Source organism: Myotis myotis, unplaced genomic scaffold, assembly GCF_014108235.1.
Source record: "Myotis myotis isolate mMyoMyo1 unplaced genomic scaffold, mMyoMyo1.p scaffold_m19_p_13, whole genome shotgun sequence".
Taxonomy (NCBI): Eukaryota; Metazoa; Chordata; class Mammalia; order Chiroptera; family Vespertilionidae; genus Myotis; species Myotis myotis.
Genome location: NW_023416317.1, coordinates 18,588,981 through 18,601,791, shown reverse-complemented (window position 1 = coordinate 18,601,791; position 12,811 = coordinate 18,588,981). Strand labels below are relative to the sequence as shown.

Here is a 12,811-nt window from a genome sequence, read left to right as displayed (position 1 = left end):
CCCACCCATCAGTTCATTTGTTCACTTATCCATCCACCTATCTACCCATCCATCTATTAATTTGTCTATTCATCCACCCACCCACTCATCCACCCTTCCTTCCGTCCTCCTGGCTATCCATCTGTCCATCTATCTATCTGTTCACTCATCCAACAATTCATCACTGAGTACCTGCTGTGTGACAGGCCCTGGACTGAGCACTGGATACAGTGCAGATGAGAGATAATGTCTCTATTGTCATGGGGCAATGGCTTTGGTTTGGGAGGGGTCCTTGGAAGAGGTTACATACTGCTGAGATCTAAGAGGTAAGATGGTGTCTGGTGGGGGGAGGGGCAGTTCCCAGGCAGAAGGCACAGAAAGTACAAAGACTTGGGGTCCCTGACAGAGCTCATAGCCCATGTGGAGGAAAGTACACTGTGAGAGAAGAGATAGAGGCTTGGGGCAGGGAGAGGACAGAGAGGGGGTTCACTGAGCCCTTTAGGCACCAGACAGTGTTAGGAAGGTTTTAAGCAGGGGAGGGGCTAAGAGAGATAGGACAAGGACCCACGGATAGCCACTCTGCCTGGAGATGGGAGGTCCACCAGAGACCCCTGCTGGCCTTGCAGCACCTCTGCCTTGCGGCTCAGTTCCAGGACCTACACCAGGAGTGCTCTCAGAGGGAGGAGTGCCAGACCAGAAGGGGTAGGGCCCACTGCAGCCGCGAATGGGGAATTGTACAAACTCTCTGGTTCTGCCCGACCCCCAGGCCCCTGTGGTGCTCCCCACTGGACTCCAGGAAGACACCTGGCCTTGGGGTCCCTCCCAGGTCCTATCTGTCCCCGGGATGTTTATGCCCCCTTGGGGTTCTGCGGTTTGCTTCTAGGAAGTATGCTGTGGCCCTCCCATGAACCAGAACCTCTTACGGCAGGCCGACCTTGACAAGTTCACCCCAAAAGGTCAGTGCCCTGGAGGGCTGGGTGGGATTCTAGCCCCAGGGAGACCCTGGCTGAAGGTCTCAGTTTCCTCTAATGTAAAATGGGGATAACAAGGGATGAGGTGCTTGGCAAGGGCCCTGCTCGCTGACCTGAGTGCTGAGTGAGCCACAGCTGCTTTATCACACTCTCTCAGAGCTGTGACAAGGGTACCGCGTGGAGAGCGTGGGGTGCTGAGGGCCAGGGCACCCGCTCCCTCCTCCCAGCTGGGGATGGTAGGGCATTTACATGTACCTTGTCTGCTTCCCCCGGGACGGGGCTTGGAGAAGGCCAGGACTGTGTGTGTGCTGTTCCCCGCTAGGGCCTCAGCACCTCGAACAGAGCCTGGTACGGGAAGGTGAGCAGGGGCTGTTTGCTGAAAGAGGACATGAGGACTCTGTCCTGTGTCCGTGATGAGTCTTGTTAGGACCGGGACAGGTCTGCAGGAAGTGGGGCAGTCCCAGTGCTGGAGGGAAGAATAGGGTGGCCCCAGGAGAGGCAGCGAGCAGGGTGGGGCCCTGAGTGGTGGTGAGGAGTTAGGTGGGGCCCTCCCACTTGCTGGCAGACAGGACACCCCTTTGATGAGGCACAGATGTCCCAGGGTCCTAGCTGTCTGCCCTGCTCTCCAAGCCCAGCAGAGGCCTGGCTCTTTGTTGGCACTAACCAGATGAATCCTGCCAGGGCCCACGGGTCTCATGGCGTCTATGGACCCCCCAGAGTGGCAGAGAAACATCACATGAATGTGCATTCTGTGATCTGAGAATCCAGCCTGTTGTGTTCAACAGTCTCACAAGTATATGTGGCCCAGAAAATGGTTACAAACCACAGATGTAAGAGCTGTGGGGGTGCTGGGATGGTGCTGCCACCATCCAAGGTGGGTAGGGTGGGGTGGTCAGCAGCTCTGCTGAAATGCCACCGGGTGTTGGCAGTCAGGGTTCTGGGCAGCCAGCAGCAGACATCCACTCTGCTGCCAGCAGGCTCGTCGAGGCAGCAGGGGCCAGAGGCCAGGCTTTGCTTCCTCCCCTGGCTCCTTCTTGGCCCTGAGACTCAGGATAGACCCAGGAGCCCATGTTCTGGGAGTGGAGTGGTGTCATGGACCCACAGGCTCAAGAGCAGGTGACCAGGGGTCTGAAAACTGCCTTCTTGGCCAGACCTTGTGCTGTGAGGTTCCCCTGAGCACATGGCAGCTCTGGTGAAAGAATGGGCTTCAGCTTAGCCTCTGGAGGCTTCTGTGGGGCCCCAGAGAGAGGGTGAGGCTCAAGGAGGGGTCAGAGGGCCCCCAGGGGATGGAGGGGGACCATCACTGAGCTGTCCTGAGCCCCTCCAGCCCCTGGGGAAGGTGGCTCCTCTCCTGAAGCACCTTCCCACGCCTCATTTCCCAGCTCCATGGTCTCGGTTTTCCTGGAACTTTGCACTAACAGCCCAAACCCTGAGCAACACCTCAGCCCCAGGCAAGGTGAATGGTCACCCTACCGATGGGTCTCTGTCCACCAGCCCCGCCCCCCCCAGACCTGGCACAAACGCCTCTGTCTGGCCTGGGTTCTAAGGAGAGGTGTCCATGGTGTGACTTGAAGGTCCCCAGGGCGCAGGTGGTGGTGCCTCTGCTCTGTGGCCACCAGGTTGCCCTGAGTTTAAAATGGTCCCAGGGAGTGGATGGATTTCAGACTGATACCCTCTGGGGGAGAGATGGGGCGCAGCTCTAGGGTAGGGATAGCAGGAACCCATCCCGAATGTGCAGGGAGCTACCATTTTGCCTTCCTATCTGGTTGTCGTTCTCACCGGAGGTTTGGTTCAGCATCTGGCTTGAGCCACTGGTGCTGGGGTTGTGGGTGGCGTGGAGGGGAAAGCTGGAGCATGCCAGCTCTGGGCAAGGAGAGCGGGACCAAGCAGACCTTCAGGAGGCTTCGTCCCTCAGGCTTGCACTCCCTTGGGTGCCTGGCACCACATCTGGCTTCTCCCACCACTGCCCGGCCAGAGGCTAACATGCACAGCACGTCCCAAAGTGTGTGTATGCCTCATGCCTGCCTCGTGCTTTGTGTTGGGGGGGGGGGGGCGCGTGGTTTGAGCCCCAGCCTGAGTCTCTGCAGCTCCTGCCCCTCCTCCACCTGCAGTCAGAACCTTTGAGTTTCCTGATGACTTCGAGGAGCGCCTGAAGGAGGAGCGCATCGGCGCCACCACCCAGTTGCTCACCCAGGCCGACTTCCCGCTGCAGGCCTATGAGCCCAAGGTGCAGGTGCCCTTCCTGGTGCTGCCAGGCCAGTGCCCCCGCAAGATTGAGATTGAGAGGTATGGCTGGTGGGCTGTGGGAGGGCCTGTCCCCACAACTTGGGGTGGGGGACAGCGGGCAATTCAGTGACCCTTCCCGCAGAGGTCACTAAAATGAGTCTGGGTACAAGTTTTCACATCAAAGCCTCTAGGCCTTTGGTCTTTTTATAGGAACAAAGTGCCTTCCTTGCTGTGGAATCAGGGAGGGTGACGTCTGGGTGAATGTGGTAGAACTGCAGGCAGGACAGAAGGGCAGTTGGAGCCCAGTACACCAGCTCCAGTCCTTACACTGCTTCCTGATGAGCCTCAGAGGGGCAAAGGGCCCTAAAGGGTCCCTCGGCCGCATCCCTGCCACCTCGATCCTGTGGGCTTTTGCTGACACCCATTTTGTTCACACAAGCCATCATGAGATTTCCCTTGTCTTCCTCTGCCAGGCGGAAGCGACTGTACCTGAGCCTGGACATTGCGCAGTTGCTGGCCAATGAGGGCATCGACTCCAACAAGCTCATGCCCAGGCACCCAGACCCCTACCACCCCCAGACCATCGAGCAGGGCAATGACCCGCTCTTCCCCATTTATCTCCCGCTGAAGGTGAGCCCAACTTCCACGGAGGGCTGGTGGTCAGGGGGTTGGGGTGCAGGACCTCAGTTGAGGGGTCAAACCAGAAAGGGGACCCCATGGCAATCGCAAGTTCTCATCAAACAGGGCAACTGCATCATTGGAGTCCCCTAAGGGTCTCAAGCATCCCAGGCTGGGACAGAGGGGGCCCGAGGACTCATGGGGTGCTGATTCTCCACTTCTTCCCTGGGAGCCTAGGCAGCATCTAGGCCTGCTCCTGCCCCCGCCCCCCACAGGCACCAAGAAGCAGCCCAGCTGGACTGTGGAATATGTACAGGCCTCCCTCACACTTTCTAGGCTCACTGAGATGGGGAGATGGAGTGGAGGAGGGCGTCATTGCAGCCCCTTTGGGGTACTGATGGGGAAACTGAGTCCAGGGAGAGAAAGAGGGAAGGTAACCTGCTCTGGCTTTCACCTGCCTCCCCATCCTTCCTCTCCCTGACCCTGAGTCTCTCATGGGGAGGCAGAGCTGAATCCAGTTGCACATGGCCCTGCTAAGGTGGCCTCCCGTCAACCCTGACTCTCCATCATTCCCAAGTCTGGGTGGGGTGCTCAGGAAAATCAAGGGCCACCTCTTGCCTCGGACCTGAGCTAGATGACCCTGGGCAGTAGGAAGAAGAGCCCCTATCCCCCTGTGAGTCCCCAGGTACCCCTCTGCCTGAACCTCAGGATGGTTTAGCTTGACAAGGATCCAGGGTTCCATAGAAACAGAACTCATAGGCCCCTGTGAACAGCAGAGGAGGTGCTCAGCTCTCTGGTCCCCAATCTGCAGCACCTACATCTGGAGGAGCCTGTGTAGGTACCCCATCCTCTGCCTGCCCAGCCACTCGGGCCCCAGTGAGTTGAGCTGCCTTCTGACATCTGCTGCTTTCTTCCAGGTGTTCGACAATGAGGAGTTTGACTGCCGGACTCCCAGCGAATGGATCAACATGGGCTTGGAGCCAGGGTCTCAGGTCAGGAGACCAGTCCCAGGAAAAGCCCTCCTGCCCACCGATGACGTCCTGGGGCATGGTGAGCAGGGCCAGCCTAGGAGGGGGCAGGATCCTGGATTGTACCCTCCTGTCCCAGCAGTATCCCTGCTATGGGTCCCTGGGCTGCCCTGGGGCCTGGCAGCCCTGGGAGGTGAGGGCTCCCCCTTTTAAGACCTCCCAGCAGGCATACAGGCCAAGGGGATAGCTACACAAAGGTCAGAAATGCAGGGACCAGGGATGACATTAGTGGGAGGGCTGGGGAAGGGACTGCTGGCTGGTGTCTAGAGTTAAAAACAAAACAACTTTGACTTATAGGTAATAAAAAATATACATGTCTGTTAGAGATGTTCAAATGTGAATAGGGGCACAGTTTGAACCCTTTCATCCCACCACCCAGAACTCACCATTGCTCCAGCTCAAATTGTGGCCTCTCAGCCTTCACCTCGACATGGAAAATACACACACTGTCACACACACTCACACGCTTGCAAACACTCAGAGACACAATCACACACTTTCACAAGCATGCTATCCCACGCACCATTCCACTCACAAACATGCAGTCGCACTCATGCACATTTTTACCAAACTCTCTCTCTCTCTCTCACACACACACACACACACACACACACACACACACACACTCCTACCGTTACCCACTTGCAACCACTATCACACCCCCCCACACACACACCCATACTGATGCCCAGGTTTGCTCGGCCTTGTCTGTGTTGGCACGTCCTTTGGAGCTGGGTCTGCCCTGGGGGCCAGGAGGCTCTCTCCAGTCGGCTGCTGTGGGGAACAGTGCCAGGGTAAGCTTCCTCGGCCACCACCCTGGCCTGTGTGCCTGGCTCTGTGCAGACATCCTAGGAAGCTCTGGGTCATGTGGAGGTGGCCATGCGCCTGGGCGAGGCTGAGGGTCACTCTGCTTCCTGCCAGTGGGTGGACCCGCCACCACGGAACAAGGAGGGGCCAGGTGCAGGTAGGAGTGCAAGAGCCGTGTTGGTTTTCAGGCTGCTCAGTGTCCAGGGGGCCCTCAGTGAGTCTGTTGAGCATGCTGTTAACTTTATGTCTCAATTTAAAATCAGGTTAATGCTGGAATCAATTTCTCTGAACTAGACAAGAAGCCTAGAATGTTCCCTTTATTTTTTACTTAATTACAAAAATAATTTAACTCAATTGTTCCCAGATCACCAATTCCTGGTGATAAAACCAGAAGGTTTGGGGCTGCATTAACCTTAAATGCACCAAGTAGCAGCCTCCCGGAGTGCTTCTGCTCTTGCCTCTCGTGGGCCCTGGCCTTGAGCAGGAGGAGGGCTGGCAGGGAGCATCTCTGCCAGAGCTCTCGTTTTCGGTGGGGGCTGCTTGTGCTGTCTATTCCTCTGAGTTGAGCCAAGACAAGGTCAGCATTTTCAAAAAGAAAACTGACGAAGAAGGGAAGAGAAAACAAAAATAGGCCAAAGCCGGGCTGGTGTGGCCCAGTGGTTGATCGTTGACCTGTGAATCAGGAGATCCCCAGTGTGAGTCCTGGTCAGGGCACACGCCAGGGTTTCGGGCTCAATCCCCGAGGGTGTGCAGGAGGCAGCCAATCAGTATTTCTTCCTCATCGATGTTTCTATCTCTCCCCTCCTCTCTCTCTAAATAAAAACATATTTAAAAAACACAAACAGAACCAGAGCCGGTGAGATATTCCACAGCAACTGTACTCATCTATCCAGCATCAACCCTCAGGCAGTGTTTCCTGGGAATTCCAGCCCTTCCTTCCTCAGTCCACTCTGTATTGCCCACATTTGTTTTAAGCCACTATGTATTGAGGCCTTCTCTGCCTGGCTCCGTGCCATGTTTGTCTTAACTTCTATGAAAGGTTATTGAGCACCTGCTATACGTACCAGATTCCATTCTAGGTATAGGGATGCAGCTGTAATCCAGCTGGGACGCCCTCACTCCTGCCCTTGGGGCGCAGATGCTAGTGTAAGGAGGCTGACCAGCACCAGGAGGCTGCTGCACTGTATGACTGAAGCTCTCCGAGAGCGCCTGGGGCAACGGTGCTATTTTAGGCAGAGAGGCTTCTTCCAGGGAGAAACCACTTGAGCAGGGAACAAACCAGCAATAAGGTAACTTGAGTGAAGACTGCCGGCAGAGGGCACAGCCCAATGCAAAGGCAGGAGCAAGCTTCAAAGTCTCAGGAATGGGCAGACATCCAAGAGAGAAAGGTGTGGGGTACAGTGGCAGGAGGGGAGCTGGAGAAGCAGGCTTTCCGCCTGGAGAGTGGAGGGAGGCTCACCCAGACCCTACAGGCCCCGAGGGCATGACCCGGGCAGCAGCCTTCTACTCTGCCTTAGGCTGTCCTGATATGAGGGGCTCGAGCTCAGCTGCCACAGGAAGCCTATGGGGAGGGTGCAGGTCACTTGCCCTTCCTCTAAGCCTATGGGAAGGGCATAAGTTACCCTGGACTTGGTCTGTTTAAAGGGGTCCAGCTCAGACATGATGACCTTTACAACCAGATCCTCAATAGGTCTGTTGCTTGGGGCTTTCCTGCTTCCTCTCCCGGTCCTGCTAGCCCATCTCTCTCTCTCTCTGCCCCTTTGGGGACATGCTGAGCACAGGCTGAGAGGCCTGCTCCATCTGGCTCTTCTGCTGCCCTGGGTTCTACAGAGTCCAGCTCAGCTGGGAGGAAGCAAGGCCCCCGCTCTGCTGGGGCCAGAGGGGGTTTTCCTGGTGGGAGTGAGGCCAGATAGTGACCTCTGAGACCCGTTCCCAGCCCCTGCTGCTCACACTCAGAGGCCCCTGCTCACCCTGTGCAGGGAACACTGGTGGGTTCCCATCCTATTTCAGAGGACCCCAAAAGTCGGGAGCTGAAGTACGTATGGTGCAGTGTTGGTGTCCTGGACTACGACAAGGAGAAGAAGCTGTACCTGGTGCACAAGACAAACGAGAATGGCTTGGTGCGAGATGAGATGGGGCAGCCCATCCTGAACGGAGGGGTCACTGCTGAAGGTACAAGCTTCCTGACCCTGATCCAGGCGGACCCCCAGCTCAGGTTGGGCCTGGCCCGTGACTGAAACCAACCCCCACCTAGGGCACAGCCAGCTCAGGTTGGAATTCTCCCTTGCTCTGTTTGTCCTGTGGCTGTGACATCAGGGGGCCCATCACTCAGAGACCCCAGGAAGGGCAAATGGCCATTATTTAATATGTGCCACCTTCCGCATGATGCTGAGAAGGAGCCCGAGGCCCTCAATTGGTGATGTCTGCCCTGGTGTGGCATCAAGGAATGGCCACGTAAACAGCCACCCCTGTATAGTTCCTTGTTTGTGCAAAGCTCTTTACAGTTTGCAAAGCACTTTCACATCCATCCCAGACAAGCTGAGAGGTGGGCAGGGCAGGGAGTGTCATCAGACCCATTTCACAGATGTGATGGGGGTCAGAAAAGGGAACCACCTGCTGGGGGCTACCATGCAGCAGCCACGGAGCCAGGCTGCCACCTGGTGTCCAGCCCAGACATCCGATGGAGTATTCTCTCTCCCCCCGCCGGCCTCAGGAAGGCCACCCCTCATGAACTGCCAATACTGGGTGCCACGGATCCAGCTTCTCTTCTGTGCTGAGGACCCGCGCGTGTTTACGCAGCGTGTGGTCCAGGCCAACGCCCTACGCAAGAACACGGAGGCGCTGCTGCTGTACAATCTCTATGTGGACTGCATGCCCGCCGAGGGCCAGCAGCTCCTCAACGAGCAGAGCATGAGCAAGATCAAGCAGTGGGCCATGAGCACGCCCCGGATGCGCAAAGGGCCCACGTGAGTCCCCGCCAGACCTTTCCCCAAGCCCAAACATGGCCACCTCCGGGAATCCTTCCTGTGGGACCTAGTGCTGCCCAGGGGTAGTGCTCCCTCCATTTTTACCTGTTTAAGGCTATCTCGCCCACTGCACTATGGACTTCTTTATATATATAAATTTTTTAAAATATTGATTTCATAGAGGAAGGGAGAGAGAGATAGAAACATCAATGATGAGAGAGAATCATTGATTGGCTGCCATCTGCACACTCCCTCCTAAGGATTGAGCCCACAACCTGGGCATGTGCCCTTGACCAGAATCAAACCTGGGACCCTTCGGTCCACAAACCAACACTCTATCCAGTGAGCCAAACTGGCTAGGGCACTATGGACTTCTTGGGCCCCAATAATTTCTTATTCATTTCCAGATCTCTTATTATCGGTACTAGAGGCCCAGTGCACAAATTCATGCACAGGTGGGGTCCAGCTGACCAGCACCCATCAGGGCCGATAGGGCTGGGCGGGTCAGGGGGAGGGGCCCTGGGCAGTTGGTGGGCTGGCCCCACCCCCTGGTCGAACTCCGGTAGAACTCCCAGTCGAGGGGACAATTTGCATATTACCCTTTTATTATATAGGGTGGACTCATAGGTTCCTATTTTATTCAAAGGGTTATAATCTATTACTACCATTTTTTTTTAATTTTGATGCTTAAATTGTCCCAGATTTGGCCAGTGGGAGCCTCCTCCAGGTGATTCCAGTGTCCTTCTGATATGTTCCTATTGTTTTTTAGCATGTTTTTACTTTCTGGCACAGCGAGAAGTTCTGGACTCATCTTGTACTTTCCCAGACCTAGCCCCGAAATCAGCTATTTCTCCAAGGAGCCCTGGTTCCTTTTAGTGGGCAATGGTATTTAAAAGCCAAGATCTGGGCATTAGATGTGCTCATTGATACTGGGAAATCATTTCTTTTTATTTTTTATTTCTTTTTTTTTGATTTCAGAGAAGAAGGGAGAAGGAGAGAGAGATAGAAACATCAATGATGAGAGAGAATCATTGATCAGCTGCCTCCTGCATGCCCCCCACTGGGGATCAAGCCCATAACCCAGGCACGTGCTCTTGACCAGAATGGAACCCCAGGACCCTTCAGTCCGCAGGCCAATGCTCTATCCACTGAGCCAAATCAACTAGGGTTACAGTATTTTTATTATATAAACTTGCTGATGTTTTCTTTGTGACCTAATATAAATTTATAATCAATTTTTGTGAATATTCCATTAGCACTTGGGAAGGGGCATAGTTCTAGTATTAAGATATAAAATATATCAATTATGAGGATGTATTATACTCTAATAATATATATTATATATAATATGCATAATATATATTTATAAAAATATATAATATATCTATATATAATATACATTTTATACATAATATATATTCCATAAAATCTACCTTATCACTATGTTATTTATGTCTTCTATATCTTCACTTACTTTTGTCCACTGAGAGAAAATGTTATATCATCATTGTGAATGTAATGGGGCGACCCGCAGAGACGACCACCAGGGACTCAGATCAAAATTTAGGAGCCTTTATTAAGCTGGCCAGCGACTAGAGGAGTTACAGCGTTTTTATTTGCAAAACCCACAAAGTTAGTTATAAAGCCATTGTTTACACAATTTGTTCCCGACACAGTACAGTATCAGTACAGTGACTACCTTCCTATCTATGTGTTCTAGGAACAGAAAGCACAGCGCGCCCCGTCTGGCCGAAGCGCCAGATATGCAGCCCAGCACAATGAATTGCAGCTTTTAGCATTAAAAAGTGTCCTTTGTCAGGTCTAATACTTTTAAACTTGAATTTTACTTTGTTTGATATCAGAATTATAATCTGGCTTTTTTTGTTGTTTCCATCTCCCTGATGCATCTTTGTCCATCCCACTATTTTTAGCCTTTCTGTTTTAGATAGGTCTTGTTATCAATATATTGGGTCTTTGTGAGTCAAAATAAAAATCTTTTTCTTGTAATAAGTGATAGAGCTGATATGTTTAATCTCAATTATGTCGTATTATTTAATATTATAGTTATTACTAGAGACCCGATGCACAAAATTCGTGCAAGAGTAGGCCTTCCTTCCCCCATCTGCTGGCACCAGCTTCCCTCTGGCACCCGGGAACTGGGCTTCCCTCGCAGACTCGGCTTCATCCAGAAGGTCATCTGGAAGGATGTCCAGAAGGAAGTCTGATCTAATTAGCATATAATGCTTTTATTATTATAGATGCTATGTTTCTCTACATGATGCATTTTCTTTGTTCTTTTACTTTTAAAATTCATTTTGGTATTTAGGTAGGTTTGTACCTTCATTTTAGTGAATTCTTTTGTACTTCTCCTCTTTATAATGCCTGTAATCCCCTGCTTTCCTACTTAACCTTATAACATCCAGTTTGTCAGCTTTTAACAGTATTTCTAACTCTCTTCTGTTTCCTATGCAACAATCCTCAATCTCATTCTACTTTCTCCTTCCATTTTTAGTTGCTTTTTTCTACTGAATATTTTAACATATTTTTTCACTCTCATCTGTATCTTTGTTTTAGTCTTAAATCTACAATTAAATATATTAAGCATATTAGTCCTTTTTCCGGATGTTTCCCCTATCATTTCATAGGGGAGGAAGAAAGTCCTTTTCCTTACACCTTTCTAGGTTTTCTGCTGGGGCTCTGTAATAAAGGACAGATTAATAGGAGGAAAGCATACAAATGTATTTATATGTTTTAGTTGACATGGGACCCTCCCTGAGGAAATGGAGACTGAAGAGGTTCAGCCCAAGTGCTGTTATGCTAGGCCTGGTGAGGAGGGGACAGCTGTGGGAAATGGGACAGGACAAAGGACATGAGCTGGGGTAGTCAGCAGGGAGAGCTGAGCAAGGCCTGTTCCTTCGGGTCTTCTTGGCAGCGCGCCATCTGAGAGCTAAGGTTGTCCTTTCCTCCAAGGTGTGGGAGAGCACCTGTCAGGAGAGGGTCTGATGGCCTGCCTCAGGACAAGGTCAGAGGGTTCCTCCTGCACCTGCTCTTTCCCAAATTCCTTCGGCTTAAAACAGTCAGTATGCGAAGGTCCATATTTTGGGGTAATGTGCCTGGAACCCCATCAGTCTCTTGGTTGGGTTCAGCTCCTCTTCCATTATATTCTTATAAAGGCTCAAGGGTATAGCGTCCTAGAGTTCTTGCATATTTAAAACCCGAAGGACAACCTGACTGAATATAAAATTCTTGGTTCATACTTTTATTCCTAGAGCGGTTTTTTTTTGTTTGTTTGTTTTTGATCCTCATTGAAGGATATTTCTTTCCATTTATTTATTTTTAGAGAGAGTGGAAGGGAAGGGGGGGAGACACAGAGAGAGAAACATCTACGTGAGAGAGACACGTCAGTCAGTTATCTGCATGCACCGTGACCAAAACCGAACCCGGGACCCTTCAGTCCGTGGGCCGACGCTCCACCCACTGAGCCAAACTGGCTAGGGTTTGTTTTGTTTTAATGCTCACCTTGCTTTGTATGTTGCTTTTGAAAAGCCTGATACCAGTCCAGTGCCCCGTCCCTTGTAAGCTGTTTGATTATTTTGCTTGGAGTGCTTGAGGATTTTTTTAATCTTTAAAGCCCAATCATTTTACTAGAATATGCCTCAGAGTTGATCTTTCTGGGTCAGTTTTCCCAAGTACACAATGGGCCTTTTAAACACAGAAATTCAGATATTCTTTTATTTCTGCAAGTTCCTTTTGAATTACAGGTGTGTGTGTGTGTGTGTGTTCTTTCCAGAGCAGGAAGCTTTTATACCTTTTAGACAAAGAATCAATAAATTTGTGAAGAATGGAGAGGTAGGGAGGTTGGTTTAGGATGGGGGTGGGTAGTCCCTGGTGAAGAAGTAACTAGGAAGATAGGAGCTAGTTTGACAAGGTGTGTTGGTATGTATGGACGAATGGCTCAGCAGCCCCAGATTTTCCAGCTGTCTGCCCACTGCACACCCCATCTCCTGAATTATAGTTTTAAGTATTAGTTTTGTTCTGTTGTTTTGTTTTTCTTCATCAGAGATTCCATTATATCTATCTATCTACCTATTTACCTCTCTGTCTTGCTTCTTCTTTGCCAATTTCTAATTCAACCATTTTCTGACCCCTTTTAGTTCTTTCTCTTTATCATTTTTATTCTCTTGGTTGTATCCCTGCCTTTCTTCAATGTACTTTA

General features: G+C 51.7%; 1 protein-coding gene across 1 annotated transcript in view; it reads left to right on the top strand.

Moving 5' to 3' along the window:
- The window catches only part of DNAH1 (dynein axonemal heavy chain 1), a 68,449-nt gene that overhangs the window by 350 nt on the left and 55,288 nt on the right, over positions 1-12,811 (top strand). The window contains exons 2-7 of the mRNA XM_036333806.1: positions 863-935; positions 3,062-3,236; positions 3,650-3,806; positions 4,712-4,844; positions 7,640-7,801; positions 8,343-8,595. Coding sequence (XP_036189699.1) covers positions 863-935; positions 3,062-3,236; positions 3,650-3,806; positions 4,712-4,844; positions 7,640-7,801; positions 8,343-8,595 — 953 coding nt within the window. The remainder of the gene's footprint in view (positions 1-862; positions 936-3,061; positions 3,237-3,649; positions 3,807-4,711; positions 4,845-7,639; positions 7,802-8,342; positions 8,596-12,811) is intronic.